We start from the raw sequence: 20,559 nt of genomic DNA, 5'->3' as shown, positions 1-20,559 counted from the left end.
CAGGCTCTCCCCACTTCACAGGGAAAGCACAGCTCATTTCTGTACAGAATCAGATGCATCCTCCCTTCCACCCATTAACACCCCAAGGTAAGGCACCTCTGCCTCAGCGGGGTCAGAGGTCAGGTCAGGCAGCCAAATTCACTGTAAATAATAAAGCCTTCAAGCATCAGTTTTCAGGTGAAAAACGGCCCTGATGCCAACGGGCCTTTCCTCCTGCCATGGTGAACCGGGACAAAGGTTAAAATGATGACACCAATCTGAGCATTAAAAAGGGGAGGGGGAGCCCCTCAGTAGGGAGGAAAGAGGGGACTTCTGAGTTGCATGGAGCGTGTTCAGTGCTGGAGGGCGATGGAGGTCAGGTTCCCCAGAGAACTGGGAAGAGTCACCTTACATATATATAAAGGAGGTAATAATAGCAGCAATAAATGTCAGCAGCATTTTGTCTAAAACAGTAATTCGCCAATAAGAAAATAAATCCCCACCCACCATCCTGTCTACCTTTCACTTTTCACATCAGCTTCTAGGTGCTCTGGCATAGTGCACTGCCTTCCACATTACTCTGCAGATCAGCTGTGTGCTCAGGAAAATAACAGCAGGCAAAGATGACTGTCAGGGAAGTGAGGCCACTAGGAGAGGCGGATTTAGGGAAACGCCTGCACTGGGTGCCGAGCTGAGAGGGCTCCACAGCAGGTGCTTCAACAATGAGGAACAGAAGACGAGAGGTGGGGGCACCAAATTTTGGCATTGCACAGAGTGCCTGTGAAACGTTAGCCTCAAGTCTGCCACTGCTCCCAGTACTGATCTCTGGAACCACCAGCCACCAGGCTTCTGGTGGGACCTAGGAAGAGGCGGCATCCTGTCCTTTCCATCACACAGCTGGCTAGCAAGGCTCAGAGGATGACTGGCAAGGGAGGCCCCTCAGCTGAGCTCCTGTCAATGGAGCAGCTAGCATTAAAAACAAAGGGATTTCCCCCCACCCAACCTCCATTAGCAGAGCAACCAGGGGAGGCTCCCCGCTTCGGAAAGAGGAAAGAACACATAGGGGCTGCCTTTTAGTTGCTGTAGGAGTCAACTGCTTTGTAGCACCTGAATAAAAACGTACAGCAGTTTGTCCAGTTAGGAAAGCCAGAAGGTCTCAATTTGGAGTGGGAGGGACAGGATTATAAGGCAGGCTGCCATTTATTTTAGGAGGGAGGGCATTCACATTTGTTTATTCTGCAGGGTGGTGTCTTTGTAAACTAGAGGAAAAATAAGAGTAAAGGTATATTTGTGGGACATAAGGTAAGGATACCTTGGTTTCTTATAGATACAAGCTGGTTGGGGCTGATGGGAGCTGTAGTCCAAAACTGGAGGGTGCTACGTTGCTAAAGACTGATCTACATGCTAGTTAAGGCATCCCAGTAAAACAATGTTAGCTAACCTGTGGCCCTCCATATACTGCTGGACTACAACTCCCATCATCCCCAACCACTGGCGATTCTGGTTGGGGCTGACAAGAGTTGGAATACAACATCTGCAAAACTCAGCTTAGCCACCCCTGCAGTAGAACATCCAGACCAAACAGCCTTGATCAACATACCAGCATTTCGACACCCACCCAACTACTCTGGTTTCCAACCAGTCTCCACAGGGAACAGCAGAGGTTACCAAATCCAGATCTCATTGGCTAAACGTCTCTCCCATCTACATAGAGTGATGTGATGAATGTTCACTTCACATTGCATGATCAAGGATATGTCTATAAAGTCTCGTAGAAATGCCAGTGTTGAAAACTCACAGTTCAAAGCAGTCAAAGTAGAGCAGAGTGATATGGCTGCCTCCATCATTGGGGGCCCACCACCAATCCAAAGGCTGCCATTAGAAGTATAAGATCCAGATGGACAGGAGTCCTCACAGCATGGCTTCTGGAAACTAGCTGCCTGCATAGGCAACCACCCATGCCAACAAAACCAATGGCCCTCCAGAAGGCAAAGGAGGAAGAATGTAACAGGACGCCTCCAAATCAGTAAAAGTGTTTCCGGCTCTGTTCCTGCCATTTGTTGTAGACTATAATTCCAATGACGATGGCAAACACGATGGCAACCAACGAGAAGAAGACTATCAAGAAGAGAGCAAGGCCACTCATTGGTTCCATTGGAGTCTCTACTGCAAAGGATGGAAACACAGATCAGGCTCAGCTATCAAGAAATAGCCATGAACAACCTTGTGCCTCTTTGGCTGAATTCCTTGGCCAAACTTAGCTTCACGTCAAGAAAGGTTAGCAGAGTGAGTAGGCATGGAGGACAAATTTACTTTGTGGTTGACTATTAGCCAGAATACCTAGATGGGATCTAAATCTCAGGTGTATTGTGCCTTTGAGTAACAGATTCTGGGAAGAGCAGCAGCGGGGGCTCATCTAGAGATCAAGGGCGCATCTAAGCTCAGTGCTTTCTACACCAGGGAAGGGGTGCCTCACTGGTGGCCCTCTGGATGTTTCTCAACTACAACTCCCATCACCCCTGACCACTGGCCATGCTGGCTGGGGCTCATGGGAGTTGGACTCCAACCACATCTGGAGGGCCACAGCTCCCCACCTCTGGCTTTCACTTACTTGCACAGCAGTGGCTCTCCAGGGTTTGAGGCAAAATCTTTCCTGGGGGTGCTGGGAACTGAAGCTGGGACTATTTCATGCGAGTCATGTGCTATGCCAGAGAACTGTGGCTCTTCCCCACGAACACCAGCCAAGTTGCTTCACCTTCCTGGTCCCAAGGAGTGTTGAATTACAAGTCAGGGAAGTGGCATCCATGCTGCAGACGCACATGTGAATTATCTGGACAACTCTTAAGTTAAGCCTTCAGGGACTTAACATCTGACCTTTGAAACTGACCTCCTTCTGTCAGTGTTGCAGACAAGGCCCACTGCTGCACAGGTAAGAATTAACTGTGTGATATCAGTATCTTAAGATCAAAAGAGCAGGACTCCTCTGCAAGCAACCAAAAGTCTGCATCCCTAAAGCATCTCTTCCTGAAACTCCAGCCCTAAAGCCCCATCACTCACCCCACCCCAGCCCTAAAGCCCCACCCACCCACACTTACTTCCAGGCAGTTTCATGTTCTCCACCACAGGTAAGAAGACTTCTTTGTCCCGCTTGTCCTCCTCCAGTGTCCGTTGAACAGTCAGTTGGTACAGCTTCAGGGAAATGATGTCATGGTTATCTGGGGCAAAAGAGGAATAGGGAGAAGGACGAGTGTGAGCACAATAGGCACTCCCCTCACACCTGCTGAAATTCCCCCTTGCGTGGGAGGGAGCACAACCTCTACTGGTTGGGCCAGGTAGCCTTCCCACTTGGCTCTCACACACATCTCAGGAATGGCTTGTAACCATTGTTCAAGAACTCTATTTTGTCAATTCTATCTGGGGCAAAAGAGTAGACAGATAGCTCTTCCCAAACTCCTCACAAATAGGAATGACTTTGCCCATCACTGACTGGAGAGAACTTTGTGGAACCAGGTTGCCTAAACAGACCCAACACCAGCGGCTGTGTGGCAGTCCTTTAAGCTGGACTTCATTAACATGCTCACAGAATGGCAAGAGCACACAGCTGCACAGCAGATCCCTTCGGTCAACTTAGATCCACCCTCTCCTTCCCACTGTGCAATGGCCCTGGGTGATGCATCCATCCTGGAGTTCTCCCCATGTTCCATGCGCAGCCAGCCATTCCTTTAAAGAGGAACAACCAGCTCTGACGTATGGACAGGATTTGCATCTTCAGAGGAGAAGCTGTGCAGCCCTTAGGCCACTGGGGTGCAATGGGCAGACAGAGGTCACCGCTAAGCAATTAATAACTTATCATAGAAACTTTGGTGAGACATGAGTAAAAGAAGGGTGAATGAGCGCAGTTGGGAGCATGTAAGAGGCCATGTCTAAGTGAGAGGAACCCACACAAGGGACATGAGTGATGCCCATGATGGATAAGACCCATGAAAATACAGCAGGTATGTTTGAAAGTGTGAGGACTGTGAGCTCAGTTCTAATTCTGAAACTCAAGATGTTCCTAGGTACAATTTTCTCTTAATTCTAAGTGCACATCTTTAGCCCCTGGCTACAGCTGATGCATCTGTGAGTTGTAATGTAGATCCCACAAGCCTGAAGTCTGCCCTCGCCTGGTACAGAAAGACCAGGCATAGGCAAACTCGGCCCTCCAGATGTTTTGGGACTACAATTTCCATCATCCCTAGCTAACAGGACCAGTGATGAGGGATAATGTAGTCCAAAAACATCTGGTGAGCTACGTTTGCCTATGCCTGAGAAAGACTAATGATATTTTAGGCATCTACAAACAGAACTACAGGAAAACATGAGAGCCAGCAGCCATTTATGGGTTCACTTTTCCCTGAACTTCTTCATTTCTGCTTCTAGGAGATCTGGCTTTGGACTCTTGAAAAACACAGCAGCAGGAGGAGGATGCTTTCCGCCGGCCTTAAAAGCAGTACCCGACAGGTCCCCGGTGACAGAAGAGACCCCAAAGTAGTAGCCGCGTGGCAAGTGTACTCCTGGGATGTCAATGCAGTCTCTCCATTCATGCTTGCCATCGATATCAAGCAAGACCTGAAAAGAGAGAAGACTCAATCCAACCTACTCCTTTCTGAGGCCACACCTGAGGAACGCCAGGGGGAATGTGGAATGCAGCAGACAAAGAGCACAGAGGAAGACTCACCGTAAGCCTCCTCTTCACATAGCGGATCACCAGGAATGTGTCGTGGTTCAAGTTGCGCACCATTGCTGTGCATCCACCAAGTTCAGTGGGTCTGCCATCTCTGTCGTGGTCATAGGCGAGGGACCCATTGCTCACCATGGCAGAGACGTATGGGAACACTCGCTGGAAGAGAAGGGAGGAACTGCAGGTCAGCCAGCTATTTGCACACTGCTCTGTCAAAGGTCTGGTCACATCCAGTGGACAAGGGAGGGGAAACAGGCATGCAGGGAGCCAAGCAGGACAGAGACAGAACCCAGCATGAGCATTAGCAGGGCTGGGACTTACTCTGGACAAGCAAGCACAGATCAGCACAATCTACTCCTACGTCTGAGCAAAAGTGAAGGTCTAAAAAAGGGTTAGACAACAGCACTCACTCCCAAAGGAGGCAGTGATGGAGAAGAAAGCTATCAATGTCTACCAGCCATGATGCCCAAGTTCCACCTCCACGTTCAGAGACAGTAATGTTTCTGAATGCCCGTTGCTGGAAGTCACAGGAGAGTGCGCTCTTGTGCTCAGTTACTTGCAGGTTACCCACAGGCACAGCAGAAATAGGAGAGGCACATCCCAAATTCTGGAAGGGTGTGTTTTGATGCTCTCAGAACACAATGAGTCTCACCTAGCAAATAGGTACAAAACTAACTAATGTACCAAGATATAAAATGCCCACCACCAGCTTAAGCAACTGTAGCACAGCCTGAGCCAACAGGCTGCTCCACTTGACTCAACAATAGGCTGGAGACCTCTTGGTTACTGCAAGATGGCAACAGATGTAGAGTACAGTTCTCCATGAATGGTTCGATTGTCGTGAGAGAACACAGGCCCTTGGCCAACCTCACGGGAGAACTTAACCATGAGGCTTGTGCCCCATGAAATTCTTCTAAGAGATGCATCTTGCCCTTTTATACTATACATTTCTAACCAGGCAACATCAGTGTATTACTTCTGATATCTGCATCGAGTGTTGTTAAGTACACCACCTTTCAGCACAACCCTAGAAACATATAGACTATGGAACTGGGCACAGAATTCCATTTCTCAAAACTTCATTTTTTAAAAAATAATAATAATCCTCAAGTTTCTAAGCCATATGGTTTATAAAATATATGCTTGAAAGCCTGTAAGAGCCCCACCCCGACCCCCAGCCAGCATCAAGTCAGTCAAAAGAACAGATTCTATTTCGCTGTTATGACTACTGGATAATCCATTGATAGACCTGCCCTCCTTTATGGATTTGCCTCAACTCCCTTTAAGGCCATCTAAAGCAGTGACCATCGCCACACTTTGAATACTGTCAGTTTCATAATTTTTAACAAAACACTTGTCTGTCCTAAAGCCACCATGCAAGGTCTTCTGCTAAAGGGAAGAGGTGAGAAGGAAGCAGTTTATAAACTCATGCATGGCATGAAGAAGGGAAACAGAAAATTTTGCTCTCTCTCAAAACGCTAGAACTCATGGACATCAATGAAGCTGAATGCTGGAAGACTCTGGATAGATAAAGTCAAGTCCTCCTTCACACGGAGCATCCTCGCTCCCACAAGAGGCAGTGATGGCCTCCAACCTGGAAGGCTTTAAAAGAGGACTGGACAAATGCATGGAGGAGGGGGCTCCTGATGCCTTCAAGGCCAGAGGCAGTCTGCTTCTGGAAGGCACGCGGGGGAGAAGGCTCTTGCACTCGGATCCTGCTTGTGGGTTTCCTCAAGGCATCTGGTTGGCCACCGTGAGAAGAGGATGCTGAACTAGATGGGCCACTGATCTGATCCAACAGGCTCTTGTGGTCTTAAGCGGGCAAAAGACCTCTCCCTCTTCCCAGGCCCTTTAGGTGACCACCATAAAGCCCTGTCTGCATCTTAGCACAGAAGGACCCTACTGCGTATCTGCAAAGGCACCTGTGCCCTGCCTAACAGTGGAAATGGCTCTCGGAAGGTCACAGTGTGTCACTTTTCATTTTTACTAGTCCAAGTTCATCTTGGACAATTGCCCCCATCTACAGATTATGAACTGAAGCCTGAAATTTGTGGTTAGAGCTTGTGGTTTGCCCAAGGCCAGCTGAGGAGTCCGAGATTTGAACCCAGAGGTCCCTATGCTCCAAATGCATTAAACTGATGAGACTCACAAGAGAAGGCAGGGGAAAATATCCCAGTAACTACACATATAGCAAAGCCAGATCTGCAGGGAAAGGATGGTGAAGAATGGAAAGATAGAGGGTAGTCCAGTAAAACAGGCTGTCATTCAATAATTGTCGCCCTGGTTCCAAGCCCTGGAGTTTTCCGACCTGGGATATTGGCAGACATAAAACCCAAAAGCAGTAAGAGAGGCAGACTGGCAAAGAGAACGCTATAAGCTTGATGCAAGGCTAGGAGAGCATCTTCAAGTACCTGGTTTCCTGAGGAATACCTCTTCTTCTGGGCCTGAGAATCCAGAACAGTTATTGCAAAGCAAGGGAGAGAGGGAGGGAATGAAGCAAGAGACAGTCATCCAACAGACAGTTAAACATTGACCTGTAAAACTAGACACCACCACTCAACCGTGACCAAGATCCATTTTGGGGAAAGCCTTGGCAACTATTCATATTCCTGGAATTGATGGTCAGGGATATTTTGATACAAATCTAAAGAAACTCTGTAAAAGCGCAGGGCTCAATGATATGAACTGAAGTACCCAACACTACCAAGCAGGAATCCAGCCAAACCATGTGCTTGCATATATGCAATGGAACGGGTTGTGTTTTTCAAACTGCAAATCCATTAAAAAAAGACAGCTTTTAAATCCTGCCCAGCATAGTTTATTTTTAAAATTGTTTTATTAAATATCTTCTTGGGTTACAAAAGTACATATTGTTTGTTTTCAGATCTTGAAGTCCTTTCTACAGACTTTAATGTTGCATACAGTATCAAGATACTTCTTGACCCACAAAGCTTACCAGCCAAATGCTTCATAAGCAGTGCCGCCATCCCCCAACAAGTCATGTGCACCAGGCTCTTTGCACACTTTGCACAGACAACGTCCAGGAGAAATCAACTGAATCAGATGGCCAAGGACACCTGTGGCCCTAGAGATCCACCTAAGTGATGGCTCCCTGTTGGACTAGCATTTCATCCAGAGGGGCGTCTTCACCTCCATCCACTGTTGGCCTCAACTGGCAACAGGCGATGCTGCTACTCCTGAATCTGGTGCAACTGGATCACTCTCCTCATTCCTAACTACAGGGAGGAACCAAAGTGACTCACCCTTCAAGGAGGCTGCCTGCTCCCTGCCTGAGGGATGCCAGATCAGTAGCTCATGCAGAGGCAGAGCAGGTGAGGCTGTTCTGAGACAGGCAAGTGACTTTACAATAAAACTCTCTTGCGCCTACAAGTAAAATGAGCCTTCTTTTTCAATGGGGGAGGGGAGGAGGTGCTTCACTTTCCCCACCCAAGTTCACACTGGCCAAGACCACGGGGAGCGGGAAGAGAAACTGAACTTCCTTTCATGGGAGGGCCCAGCAGGGTTACTACCAGAGGTTCAAGAATGGCTTTCACTGCCATTTAAGGCAAATTCAGAGCTCCACTGAAGGGAGACATTTCAAAAGGGAATACAAAGAGCCCCCTCAGGTAGGCAAACAAAAGCAAAGCTCAAATAGTATTAGCAAACCTGAGCAAATATCGGCTTATTTGGGGGGGAAACAACTGCTCTGTATTTCCACAGCAAGGCCAACCAGATTTTTTTTTTAAAGGTCTGAAACTGCAGAGCCTCATTGTGCAGCAAGTCTGCTTGCCATCTGAAGAGGAGAGATCCAAAGTAAAGATGGGAAGGGGTAGTTTTGTTGTCGCAGAGCTGCTCTGCTCCACAATAAGGTGAGCCGCTACAGGGCATGCCACGTGCTGCCAAGGATGGTCCATGGTACAAACCATTTGATTCTGGAAGCCATGTTCAGAGGTCTTGATTTAAAGTGACCTGTGGTGGACAGGGAATGGGAGGGACAGGGGAGGGGAGGGAGAGAAAGAGATGGAGACCTGCTCCAAGGCCTTGGAATGGGGTCATTAGTTCAACTGTATTACTGAACTTGGCCACCCTTGTTCTGAACAACCTTCCCCAACCCGGTGCCCTCCTGATGCCTTGGATTACAACTCGCATCAGTCCTAGAAGACACCAGGCTGGAGATGGCAATTTCAGAACACTGGACAGAATATTCAACATAGCACATCACAGCTGTACAGAACATCTGGCAATTCCAACCAGTTTAACTTTCAGAATAGAATCGGATGGTAAAATTTCCCTAGATTGTACAGCTTTAGGTTGCAGGAAGGGATTAAAACATTTGATTCCAATGAAGAAAAACTCCCTGCAGATACAAAAATAGAATTGAAAACGTAGAATCAAAAGCTAGCAGCATTGGCTTGGAATAACTAGTCAGATGGGTTTGGGATTTACAGGTTAGACATTATCGTATCTCAACCAAGACAGGGCAGTAATAGGATGAGAGTTGGGGATTAAACTCAGAAAAGATTTCGCATTGACAGAGAAGCTGCAATATGGCAGCAAACCTGCTAGCAGGATGTCCTTTAGGGCACCAGACAGAAGCTCCTCAATTCTGACTTGGTAAAAAGAAAAAGAGGCAGATATAATAGTCACTGATTCAAGACAAGGTTCCTTCATAGTTCCTCAGATATATGATGCATGCACACTTCCATGTACAAAAACACCTGGCGCTTTCATTATACATCTTAAGGCACCAGGTGAAAATGTTGCTCTTCAACCAGGTCTTTGGCCTTTAACTATCTATGGCCTTTTAGAGGTGGGCCAGATGTTTTTAAATGTATTTCTTTCTCCTCTTGGTTTTAATGGGGGTTTAGTTGGTTGTAAGTCACTTTAAGTTGCCCTGGGCAAGACAGAGCAACTAACATATTTAATAATAAATAATACTTTGCTGGGGATCATGAGGAACCATGGCCATGTTGGTGGAGCCTGTGGGGAGCTGTCATCCAAAACACTGAGTGGGCATGAAGCTCAAGAAAGCTGAGCCATGCTCAGTGGATATAAAGTTATACAGGAAAAAGCCTGGGAAGTACATGGGCAAAGTTGGTTGAAGCAAAGCTAGATATATATTTCCTGTTATTGGGGTATGTGGCTTCAGTGCACAGTTTCTCAGCTCTTCAGATGAGTAGCAAAAAGCAATGCTTATGAAAAACTGAATTGATGGAGACCACGACAAATTTACATTGTGCTGGAAGTATTAAAATCCTGCACTCTAAACACACAGATCATGCTATTTGTGGCTCATTTTATGTCATTCATGGCCAATTACAGAGCCTGAACCAGCTAGTAAGCAGAAAACAGACTTAGCACTTTAAAAAACCCAAATGGACACCCCGGGACACTGAACAACAAGTATTGCCCCCCACCCCACCCCCGCTTTCCCACTGCTATAACCGCTGTTCCAAAGCCACCTCCTTACCTCCTGCTGCTTTTCCTCATTTGGATAGGTGTCTACAAACACTCCCAGCCCTAGAAAGTTATCCTTGCTCCCGAAGACAGGCCCTAGAACAGATGTCAGCGTGTTCACCATCAGCTTCCACCAGCTGCTGCTTTCTAGCATTTTACTCCACCACTTGGTGGAGCAAGCAGAAGTTTGAGCTGAGCAGGCTTATTCCCCACAACCAAACTACAGAAGACCTGGCTTCCCATTTACACAACTTTTGGAAAGACTTATTAATGGATGCCCATTACAACACATTTCAACTTTGTAGCTTATTTTGAACAATGCAAATCTACAGCAGAGAAGTGCAAGGTTCTCGTGCCTGTATTCAATAGTCATCCATCTCCCAAATCAGCACATTTTGAAGTCAGTGATGGCTAACCCTGAAATGGACCCTGGAGCAATCCAACATGATTCTTGGTGGGTTTACCAGACTTTAGTCAAGTTTTGAGCAAGAGATACAAATTTAACTCCAAGGGGAAGTGCTTTCAGAGTATAAAAGCACCCACATTCAAATGTTGCATCTCTTGCTTATTAATACAAGTACATATGAATACAAGTACATTAATCGGGGCTTGATGCCCTCCAGATGTTTCGGGCTACAGGCAGACCAAAAGATTTGGAAGGCACCAGGTTGGAGATGGCTATTGTGCAGCAACTCACACTTTAGGACTCTGGCTCACTGCCCAGAAAAGTATGGTTCTTGAGAATGCAGGTCTGCCTCTCCCATTTAAAGCTACAGCTCAGTCAAACTGGTTTTAGTTGAAAAAAATACTACCTTATCCCCCGAGTCAGGGGTCAGGAATAGGATCCAGCAGGCAGGCCAAACCCTCCTCTCTCCTTTACCTGCCACCTGCCCACAGGCCAAGTTTGACAGATGGGCAGGGTCACTCCTCTGACATCACAACAATGTCAGGTGACCTATTTTTGCCTTTGTAGTTTGAAACCAAACCATGTGGTCAAAGGCACAGCCCTGTACTTTGCAAAGCCAACAATCAGCTGACCATTGTGTGCAGAGTGCTTTGCCAGCCCCAACAATCAGATGAAAGCAAAGTGCTGTTTAGGGGTTTTGCAGGTGCTACTGTTCAGGTGCCTGCAAACTCACTTTCGACTCAGCCGTGTCTTTACCTGCCCTACACTCAACTTCATAGAAGCCATCAGATGCAAGGGAGGTTGGGCATGGCTTAGTCAAAGCAGCCTCAAAGGCCTAACGTGGAGGCTGGGAGGGCCTAAGAAGAGGTTCCCCACTGCCGTCCTAAGTGCCAACTTCCTGGCTTCTTCAGGGCTCTTCTACATTAACCTGTTTGAGAGAGACACAGTGTGAATGCATCCAGTTACTGGGGGCAGGAGAAGTGATCGGCATCCATTTAGGGCCAAAACAAATTTATCACGTGGCATTAGGCAAAGCACAGGATCTCAGGGGTTGTCCTTCCTCACACTCTAGAGCCACTAGCCTAGAACCAGATGAGCAGACGTTGGTGTGGGAACCATTCATTATCTCCCAGTGCACTTTCAGTTGAATCCCCTGACATCACAATGAAAAAATCTGAAGAGATTCTTTGGGGTTCCCACTACATACTGAAGAGGCAACTTGCTTCCCGGATATGTTCACAACTTAAACTAGTACTAGCTTGCCAACTTTAGCAGTGCAAAACAATTGCAGCAAGAAAACAGTAAGAAGGAATTTATTATTATTATTATTATTATTATTATTATTATTATTATTATTATTATTATTATTATTAAAGATGGGGGGGAATGCAGGAGCTGGGGTTTTAACTCAGCAGCTTTAAGTCTATTGCCTTACAGCCACTATAAAAGAAGAAAACCTAAACTGGAAAAATGGTACTCCATTCCATAAAGTTCTCAAGCCTTTGTTTGAGGTAGCTTTTAGGTCACTTCCCATCCATTACACAAGACAAGTCGTCTCCCCTTGCAAATGCAAGAGAAGATGTGAATATACACACACAAACCCCAATCCACAGCAAGTTGATCTGTGCTATCAGAATCTAGAGACGGGTGCAAAGCAGCCAGGTGGCTCACTGCTATGGATCTGCATGCATTCGGTCCCTTGAGCAGAGGCTTGTGGTTTGGCAATGCACTCGAGAGAAAAGTCTTTTACCTGGTTGCATACGGTCCTTTGTGTACCAGATTGCAAAGCCATCTCCATTCAGATTCTTCTTCCCTTGCCCGTGGATTTTGAAGTGCACCTGCATCTCCCAGTCTCTCAAGTAACAAGGCTGCAAAAAGTGGAAAGGGGACAGGGAGAAGACTATGTATTTGTGATATCAGGGACGACTATTCCAACATCTGCCACACAAGCACGTAAGAAAAAAAGGAGACTTTTGGTCACATTTACACTACAAATTTAATTTGGTTTCAAAACCAGATTTGTTAAATGGCTTTCTGCCAGGAAGAAAAGTATTCCAAAGCACTGTGAATTCTGTTATCAACCCTTAGTTTTAATATACTTTGAATGCATCTCCTTTGCCTGCAGAAGGTCCCAGGTTCAATCTCTGCCATCCCCAGGTGAGGCAGGGAGAGGACCTCATCTCAAACCCTGGGCAGGAGGCACTCTGAGCAAGGAAGCTCCCCGTGTCCCACAGCACAAAAGGACAGGCCCCTGCCCTGAGAGGCTTACCATCTAATTTGGCATAGGACAGTGATGTGGCTTTTCCAGAGCATTGTGAATTAAAATTTCAGCTGGAAAATTTCACTATGCAAGCTGGGGTAATTTGCTTTGGAATTTTTTCTGATGCCCTACAGACTGATCTAATTAAGTGTGTTTGTTGATTAAATGGAAGTAAAACAAAGCTTTAAAAAAGAAACAATATTTTTTGTCAAAAATAAAAAAGCACTGGAAAATTTTGCATGGAGAAATTTATACTAGGGCTAGGCAATATTTGGTTTTCAACCTCATGACATATCAACAGCTAAACATCGTGATATACTGACGTATCACAATGTCTGAAATAAGGATGGAGCTATGAAGAGACGTTGGCTGGCTTCACAGTTTTTCTCACATTGTGACTTTTGCATAGCGTGCACATACCATTATTTACGATATATTGCTGGGTCAAAAATTCTGAAACCGATTTTATTATTATTAACATTAATTCAATTTATCTATGACCCTGTACCCACATGTCTCAGAATGATTCACAGAATAAAATCAGAATATAAAACCATAAAATATTTTAAACAAAAACAACTCAAACCACCTCCCCCCCCCCCCAATATCATGATATGGACTTCAAATCAGTTTTGGCTGATGTATCTATATATCATCCAGCCCTAATTTCCACCCCACACCACTGCCCAGGGTTAAAAGAAGGAAGAGAGAAGTGGTGAGATTTCTGGAAGCAGTAAAATGGCACGGCATCCCACAGTTGTTCCAAGAGACCTTGGAAGGGGAAAGGGCACATCCTTAGTCCCCTTGCACAAATCCAGCCCAGTGCCCCATGCTGTTTGTGGTGAGCCATGACAGCTCAAAGGAGTTTTAAGGCTATAACCCAACATACACAGGCAGCTCAAGAGGAAGTTTGAGCAGGGCTTATTTCTGAGTAAACGTGAATGAGCTTGGCTTGGGAATCTGTAGCACAGATGTTTCTGTTACTCCAACAATGAAGAACAGTGCAGCTGAAAAGTGTGTGCTGCGCAGGTGGGGTGAAGAATTCAGTATTCAGAATGACGTCCCCTTTCTTGTGTGCTACCCTCTTTAGTTTAAGAAGGGAAAGAGAAATGCCCCTCAACCCTGATGCTGTTCTCCCCTAAATATTTCTCTGTTGTATTTCTGAAAAGAAACAAACACCCAAAAATTGAGGGAGAAAGAAAGTTCCCATCAACTTGTAGAAACGGCCAATTTTGTGAAGATGCAAGAACAGATAGGGCATTCATTGTTTAGGCTACTCATTTGGAGAAAATAAGGATCCAGTAAGCAGGGAGGGAAAGGCTTTTGTAAACCAGAAGGAACAAGGTCCTTTTATTTATTTCTCAAGCTACCGATGCACAAGAGCCCAAGAAAGCAGCCGCTAACTGCAGGCTGGCAACTTTGGCTCCAATTTGGACAGTAGGATTCTCTTAATACGCCACCCCCAGCTCCACCTTGTCAACACTGATTGGAAGCCATCAAGCAGGGACCTGGACCTGGTTCGATTTCCCACAGCTCTGAAGTCTGTTGAAGCACTTGAATACGCACAAGTGGAATTATAAAGGAATTCAACTGTCTCCATTACGTCTACTGAAAGGAAAGGTAGAACTTAGAAGCAGGCTGAAGAAATGCACATTAGCAGAAACAAGCATCAACCTTTACAAAACGCAAACAGCAAAGAAGAGGGCTTTCGGGATTCCTCTTGCCAATAATCTATACATTCCCTTGCCAACTGAGTGCCAAGGAAATTAATCCCAGCTGGTGTTATTAAGATATGGGGAGCTGCACACAGGCATAACAACAGAGCAAAATGGCATCAGTTTAAGGAAAAGGGGGACCGTTTCCAAGACAAGAAAGTTTCCCAAGTGGAAAGACTTCAGGATCTGACTAGCCCAGTGCCTTGATAGTCAGCTCCACAACAGCTGACAACCTACTACTGTCAAGTTATGAACCTTCTGCCACTAAAATACAGTATTAAGGCAGCCAGCTGATAAAATGCCTGAAAATTTCTACACTGAATCTGGCCAGTGCCAATGTTTTGCTGAACCTCTGGTTCAGCAGGGAGAAAAAGGGAGCTGGCCAAACATAACATACAAATGATGAACCCAGTCTGCTTTTGGATAGTATGAATAAACACTGAGCTTCTAACAGTTTCTGAGGTCTGCAAAGTCCAGGTCATTTAATACCTTAATGGGTCAATATTCACTATCACATTTACTGAAGTAAGAACAAAAGGAGGGTCTTGCTGGATCAGAACCAATGCCCTTCTAATCCTGCATTATTTCCAGAAGCTTTCAGATAGATTTCCCTAGGAAGCTGAAAAGCAGAGGCTCTGGATATTAGGAAATCATTCATATTATGATACAACCTACACCCTGCCCAAATCTCCTCCTCAGCATAACTACTACAGGTAACCATGCAGTGGAGAGGGAGCACACCTCCAAGAATTTTCAGAACAGGAGCAATAACATCTGCTAGAGCAAGAGGGTAAATGATGGACGCACCTAGTTTTTAGACAGGGAAATCAATAAAAAAAATCTCCCCCCCCCCCCCAGCCACAAAGAGCAGGCTGTGCACAACCTCTCCCTGCTGGAGAACCTCTGGCACAAGCCAAGGCAGCGAGTGGGATGGATCCCGCTCGCTGCTTTGGCTTCCTCTTTAGCCCCGTGCAGCCTCTCCCTGTCGGAGGGGTTGTGCACGGCTATGGAACAAGCCAAGGCAGCGAGTGGGATGGATCCCGCTCGCTGCTTTGGCTTCCTGTTTAGCCCCGCGCAATCTCTCCCTGCCGGGAGAGGCTGTGCAGGGCTAAAGAAGCCATAGCCCCGTGCAGCCTCTCCCTGTCGGAAGGGTTGTGTGCGGCTATGGCACAAGCCTGCATTCGCCCCATAGGATGCACACACATTTCCCCTCAATTTTTGGAAGGGAAAAACTGTGTCCAATAGAGCGAAAAATACGATACTTTTAGGCTTCAAAGCACATAAATATCCGTAATCCTTGAGCGTCAGCCAGGCACAAAAAATGGCACCCAGACTTTCTGAGGTGCTTGCAAATGGAGAATCTTTAGGCACAAAATGCGCCTGCCCTTCCAGTTTCAAACCCTGGTCTTAAGGTACAAAAAGTCTTACACTTGCAAAATAAAATGATCAAAAGTCATGCAGAGTACAGAGCCGAGCATAGGTTGAGATTGAGAAACACAGAGTTAATGAGAACGATACAATATAATTGGCAGCGAAAGCTTTAAAATTAGAAGCAAAACAGGGAATCCCTCAAGACAGCAAATGCGTAGCAAAAAGGTTGCATTAAAAAATATATTCAAGGTGTTGCACAGCAATTAGAAACTATACAATAACCTAACTTTGTACAAAGCATTAAAAAAAAACCAAGCAAAACAAACCTAAGCAGAAGGAGCTACCTAAAAGCACGGGAAGTAACACTAACATTTTAAGCAGCAAAGAAGAATGTTTTAGCAAGATGAGGGACCAACCAAAATAATCTCAAAGATACTCCACAGAGTTGGTGCCACTGCTGAAGGTCTTCACTGAGCCTTCCCTAGAATCGCTTGTTCCTTGAGAGCATTTCTTTCTGCCAGGAACTTGCAGCTTCCCCCCCCCCCCAACTTGGTATTCTTTCATTTCAGTGACTAATATTGCACTGGCAAAACCAATTTAGTAAACAAGGAGACAAAGGTCACAACTCTATGTTTTAAGACTGTGGGCAGAATAGCCTGGCTTGTGACCAGGTGAAGATGCCTGAGCACCACAATGGCACCTGTCATCTCCACTACCTAGAGATGCAGGCCTGGGAATCATTGAATCTTGACTGTTTCACACACTAATACCACATCGTGTAGAATTCTATCGGTTACATTTTATCTGCACAATCAGAATGAATTTCAGGAACAGATGCTTTTTCTGTGCGGCCTGAGCAGGAGCAGGGAACAATGTTACAGTAAACATGCCCAGCTCCCTTAGCCATTCCTCATAAGGCATCGTTTCCAGGCCTTTGACCATTTTGGTTGCCCTCCTCTGGACACGTTCCAGTTTGTCAGTGTCCTTCTTGAACTGTGGTGCCCAGAACTGGACACAGTACTCCAGGTGAGGTCTGACCAGAGCAGAAGACAGTGGCACTATTACTTCCCTTGATCTAGATGCTATACTCCTATTGATGCAGCCCAGAATTGCATTGGCTTTTTTAGCTGCCGCGTCACACTGTTGGCTCATGTCAAGTTTGTGGTCAACCAAGACTCCTAGATCCTTTTCACATGTACTGCTCTCAAGCCAGGTGTCACCCATCTTGTAATTGTGCCTCTCATTTTTTTTTGCCCAAGTGCAATACTTTACATTTCTCCCTGTTAAAATTCATCTTGTTTGTTTTGGCCCAGTTCTCTAATCTGTCAAGGTCACTTTGAAGTGTGATCCTGTCCTCTGGGGTGTTAGCCACCCCTCCCAGTTTGGTGTCATCTGCAAATTTGATCAGGATTCTTGGATATCGATCTGCCGTGACACCTGATTACTTTATGATCGTCAATCAGCAGTTTATAACGGGTCCGGCACACTTCTTCAAAGCTGCGCCACTGTTGCTCCCTTCAGGTCACGGCTTAGCAGAGTAGAACACACAGCGGTGTAAAGCAGACTTACTTCCTTCTTCTGGAAAGCACACACAGACAGCTCCGTCTATTTACAGCTCTTTATTGAAACATTTTACCAACAAAGACCAGGGCTTCTTTCAGCCATGTCTCTCTCACAGATACACAGAGAGAAGTGGAAGTACAGGGGAAAACTCCTCCTCCTGAGCTTCTAAAAGCTTCTGTCTCCTCCCAGCTTCTAACAGCTGACGTCGGAATGTGACGCACACTCAGAACCCTTAACCATTTAAGTTCTGATCACTCACAAGGATGCCCTTGAGTCCATCAGCCAAGTCGTTGATAAAGATGTTGAATAAGACCGGGCCCAAGACAGAACCCTGTGGCACCCCACTAGTCACTCTTCTCCAGGATGAAGAGGAACCATTGATGAGCACCCTTTGGGTTCGGTCAGTCAGCCAGTTACAAATCCACTCAGTGGTAGCATAGTCAAGTTAGTTGTTGTTGCAGGTTGTCTTCCCTTACCCCACCCCACTGCCCTGCTCACAGTTGTGAAGAATATTCTTATGTTATGAATGGTCTGTCACCATTAAGAAAAGAGGTTGGAATATGTGGACTGTCCCTGGATAAGGTGACTTTTCTTCCCAAAGTCATTTCTTCTAAAAGCCTTAGCTCAAGGTTGTCATCTGAACTAGCCAGATGTTTAACTGAGAATCAGTCCATCATTTGAAAAATAAGACTTTAGAGCTGCCTTACCCAAAAACGGCAACTAGACATTCCGTTCTGGTGACTGCAACCCTGGTTTCAGGAGCTATTTGGCAACGTTCCTAACACTGCTCTTGAGTTGTCATGGGCATCTGATGCTAGCTTTTTTGGTTTTAAAATACCAGTTTACTAAAGCAGCAACGGAGACTGGCACATCAGTCAGCAAGCCCAGCACCATAAAAGCATTATGACCGCTGAAGGTGGCTTTACTGCTTGGAAGCTCACTTTTAAAGTCATCTCTGATCTTGAAAATAAACATGAGCCACACAGTAACTTCTTCAATATACAGCTTTGGTATGAACAGAACTTTGTAACCAACACAACTTGGCTTTGAAACATAGTTCGTTTCACATCTAATTTTGCCTGCACTCCATAATATTTTTCCGCACATCAGACACTCTAAATATTAATCCTCACAGGTTTTCATTATCATACTATGAATTGCCTCCCCTTTCACTGCTTTATTTTCAGAAAGGATAACATCAACAGGAGAATAATTTACAAGGCAATTATTTCTGGTGTAATGAAGCCCTAGAGCCCACCTGCAGGCAATTAGAGGAAAATAAGCCTTACCACCCTGTTCCAGAGGGCGCCCTGCTTGCTCTGGATATCTGGAGTGAGACGAACAAACTGGGTCATCACCATTGCATTGCCCATAAGTTCCCACAGAGAGGAGCTGGCTGATCCCACACCTGAAAAAATGAGGAGCAGAGCATTTAAGCCATAACCCTAAAAACAGCTACGTATTTCATCACAGCTTAGTACAACCAAGAAACAAAAGCAACAATGAATCTGCAACTGAAATGATACAGAGACAGCACCCAACTTGTTTTCTCAGTGACTGGGGACAGCACATCATTATGTTTTCCCATACAGGTGAATGGTTGACAGTCACTTCTACTGGGAGAAGTGCATTAATTCACTTGAGGGCAATTAACCCAGCAAGAGTAAGAATGTTGCTTGTCCAGATCTGGTGGCCCAGGCCTTGCTGGTAGAGATGCTACAGAACGTGCCATGAGGCTCTGTGCACAGAAATACACTGCAACCACCACCAATGTGCCCCAATCATACCAACATAAAAGCCCACCCAGTCACAGTCTGCTGGTCAGTTTACTTTTTGTAATATTTATTGAATCTGTATACCACCCTTCATCTGTAGATCTCAGGGCAGTTCAGAGCACAAAAATACAAGCCAAAAACACAAAATACATTAACAAAAGCAAGAACAAGAGTTCACTGCATACAGGCAGAACTTCAATCACACCCAAAATTTCTGAAGGGTTTTGCACAAGGGAGAAGGCTTCACTTGTTGTATTCATAACTTAAATATAGCTACAACACCCTCCTTTCCATCTAGTCTCATAGGCACACAAACGTTGGGGCGCACAGCCTACTCCACAAGGGGCTGCTACTCACCCCCCCCCGCATTGGATAGTTGCACAGAGCAGAAGCGGAGCAGCTTTGCATTCCCACTAGGTGCCTTTCAGAGGAAAGGTTTTCCCCTGTTGGATTTCTTATGTGCAAGAGGCTGCTCGTGGCAAAGGGGCAGCCCAGGCAGCCCCCCTTGGGCCTAGAGACAATCTCTCCCTCCCCAAAGCGGGGCATCACCTCCTCCCCCAAGCAGCACCACTGAACATCCGCACAGCTGGCCAACACCCAACAGGTGAAGCACTTTCTGCCCAGAAATGCACCATTCAGCCTTCAGTGCCTGCATCGCTTTTGAGCAGATGCCTTGCAGGCAGACACCCAACGGGGGAAGCGCCCCCCTGGGATATGGGGGGGCAGCGAGGGAGCCTGTCCCGGTGACAGCGCCGATGGGCTTGCGGAAGCTGCACCGGGAGGATGCCTGCCTGCCTGCCTGCCTGCCTGCCTGCCGTGAGGAGGGCGCAGCTCACCCTGGTAAGGCTTGGTGAGGGAGTGCTCTCGCTTCAGGTGCTCCTCCATCTGCTCGGCCCGGGACCCCGGAAGCAGCAGCAGCAGCAGCAGGAGGAGGGGCAGCCCTGCGGGGCCCCGGCCGCCTCTCCGTCGTCGCCCCGCCGCCGCCGCCGCCGCCGCCATCTTGGCCCGTCCTCCGGCCCCGGCGGGCTCTTTAAGCGCAGCCCCGCCCCCGTCTCCTCCCACGGCCAGTAACGGACGCCGCTTTCCTTTAGGTGCCGCCCACTTCCGCGTCGTGCGCGCCAGTCTGTTGGCTGCAGGGCACGCCCGTTTCCTTAACCGGCAGAGACGACGAGGTTCTCGGCAGCTTCGCCGGAGGCTTTATCCGCGGAGGAGTCTGGGAAATGTAGTCTGCGGTCCTGCGGAGGCTTCCGGGAAGGATGCTCCGCTCGGGGCTCTGCTCCGCTGGATGTCCCCGGAGGTTTTTCATGGGCAGG

At 46.7% G+C, this 20,559-nt stretch overlaps 1 protein-coding gene across 3 annotated transcripts; it reads right to left on the bottom strand.

Moving 5' to 3' along the window:
• Positions 1 to 53: 53 nt before the first annotated feature.
• On the bottom strand, positions 54 to 20,264 carry LMAN2L (lectin, mannose binding 2 like). Of its 3 annotated transcripts, XM_081921354.1 has the most exons (9): positions 20,083 to 20,264; positions 18,761 to 18,879; positions 12,313 to 12,430; positions 10,170 to 10,252; positions 7,111 to 7,143; positions 4,697 to 4,858; positions 4,473 to 4,587; positions 3,075 to 3,194; positions 54 to 2,145 (listed from the first exon to the last, which is right to left on the bottom strand). In XM_081921354.1, the coding sequence occupies exons 1-9, from the start codon at positions 20,243 to 20,245 to the stop codon at positions 2,003 to 2,005; spliced, it is 1,056 nt and encodes a 351-aa protein (XP_081777480.1). In that variant the 5' UTR covers positions 20,246 to 20,264; the 3' UTR covers positions 54 to 2,002. The 3 variants fall into 3 exon arrangements, with proteins under 3 accessions (XP_081777480.1, XP_081777481.1, XP_081777482.1); XM_081921355.1 differs by lacking the exon at positions 7,111 to 7,143; XM_081921356.1 differs by lacking the exons at positions 7,111 to 7,143; positions 10,170 to 10,252; positions 18,761 to 18,879; positions 20,083 to 20,264 and having other exon boundaries at positions 12,313 to 12,427.
• Between the last annotated feature and the right edge of the window lie 295 nt (positions 20,265 to 20,559).

The sequence above is a fragment of the Podarcis melisellensis genome (assembly GCF_964234715.1).
Source record: "Podarcis melisellensis genome assembly, chromosome: 8".
Classification (NCBI taxonomy): domain Eukaryota; kingdom Metazoa; phylum Chordata; class Lepidosauria; order Squamata; family Lacertidae; genus Podarcis; species Podarcis melisellensis.
The sequence above is the reverse complement of the archived record's forward strand: the minus strand, read 5'-3'. Positions and strand labels throughout refer to the sequence as shown.

What these genes read in the sequence shown, in the direction of transcription:
- LMAN2L (XM_081921354.1), bottom strand. Translation starts at nt 20,245, where the DNA reads ATGGCGGCGGCGGCGGCGGCGGCGGGGCGACGACGGAGAGGCGGCCGG. An exon ending in GGTATTCCTCAGGAAACCAG is followed by an intron (nt 4,859 to 7,110) that starts GTACTTGAAGAT and finishes CTTCTCTTCCAG; the next exon opens with CGAGTGTTCCCATACGTCTC. An exon ending in ATGTGAAGAGGAGGCTTACG is followed by an intron (nt 4,588 to 4,696) that starts GTGAGTCTTCCT and finishes CTCTCTTTTCAG; the next exon opens with GTCTTGCTTGATATCGATGG.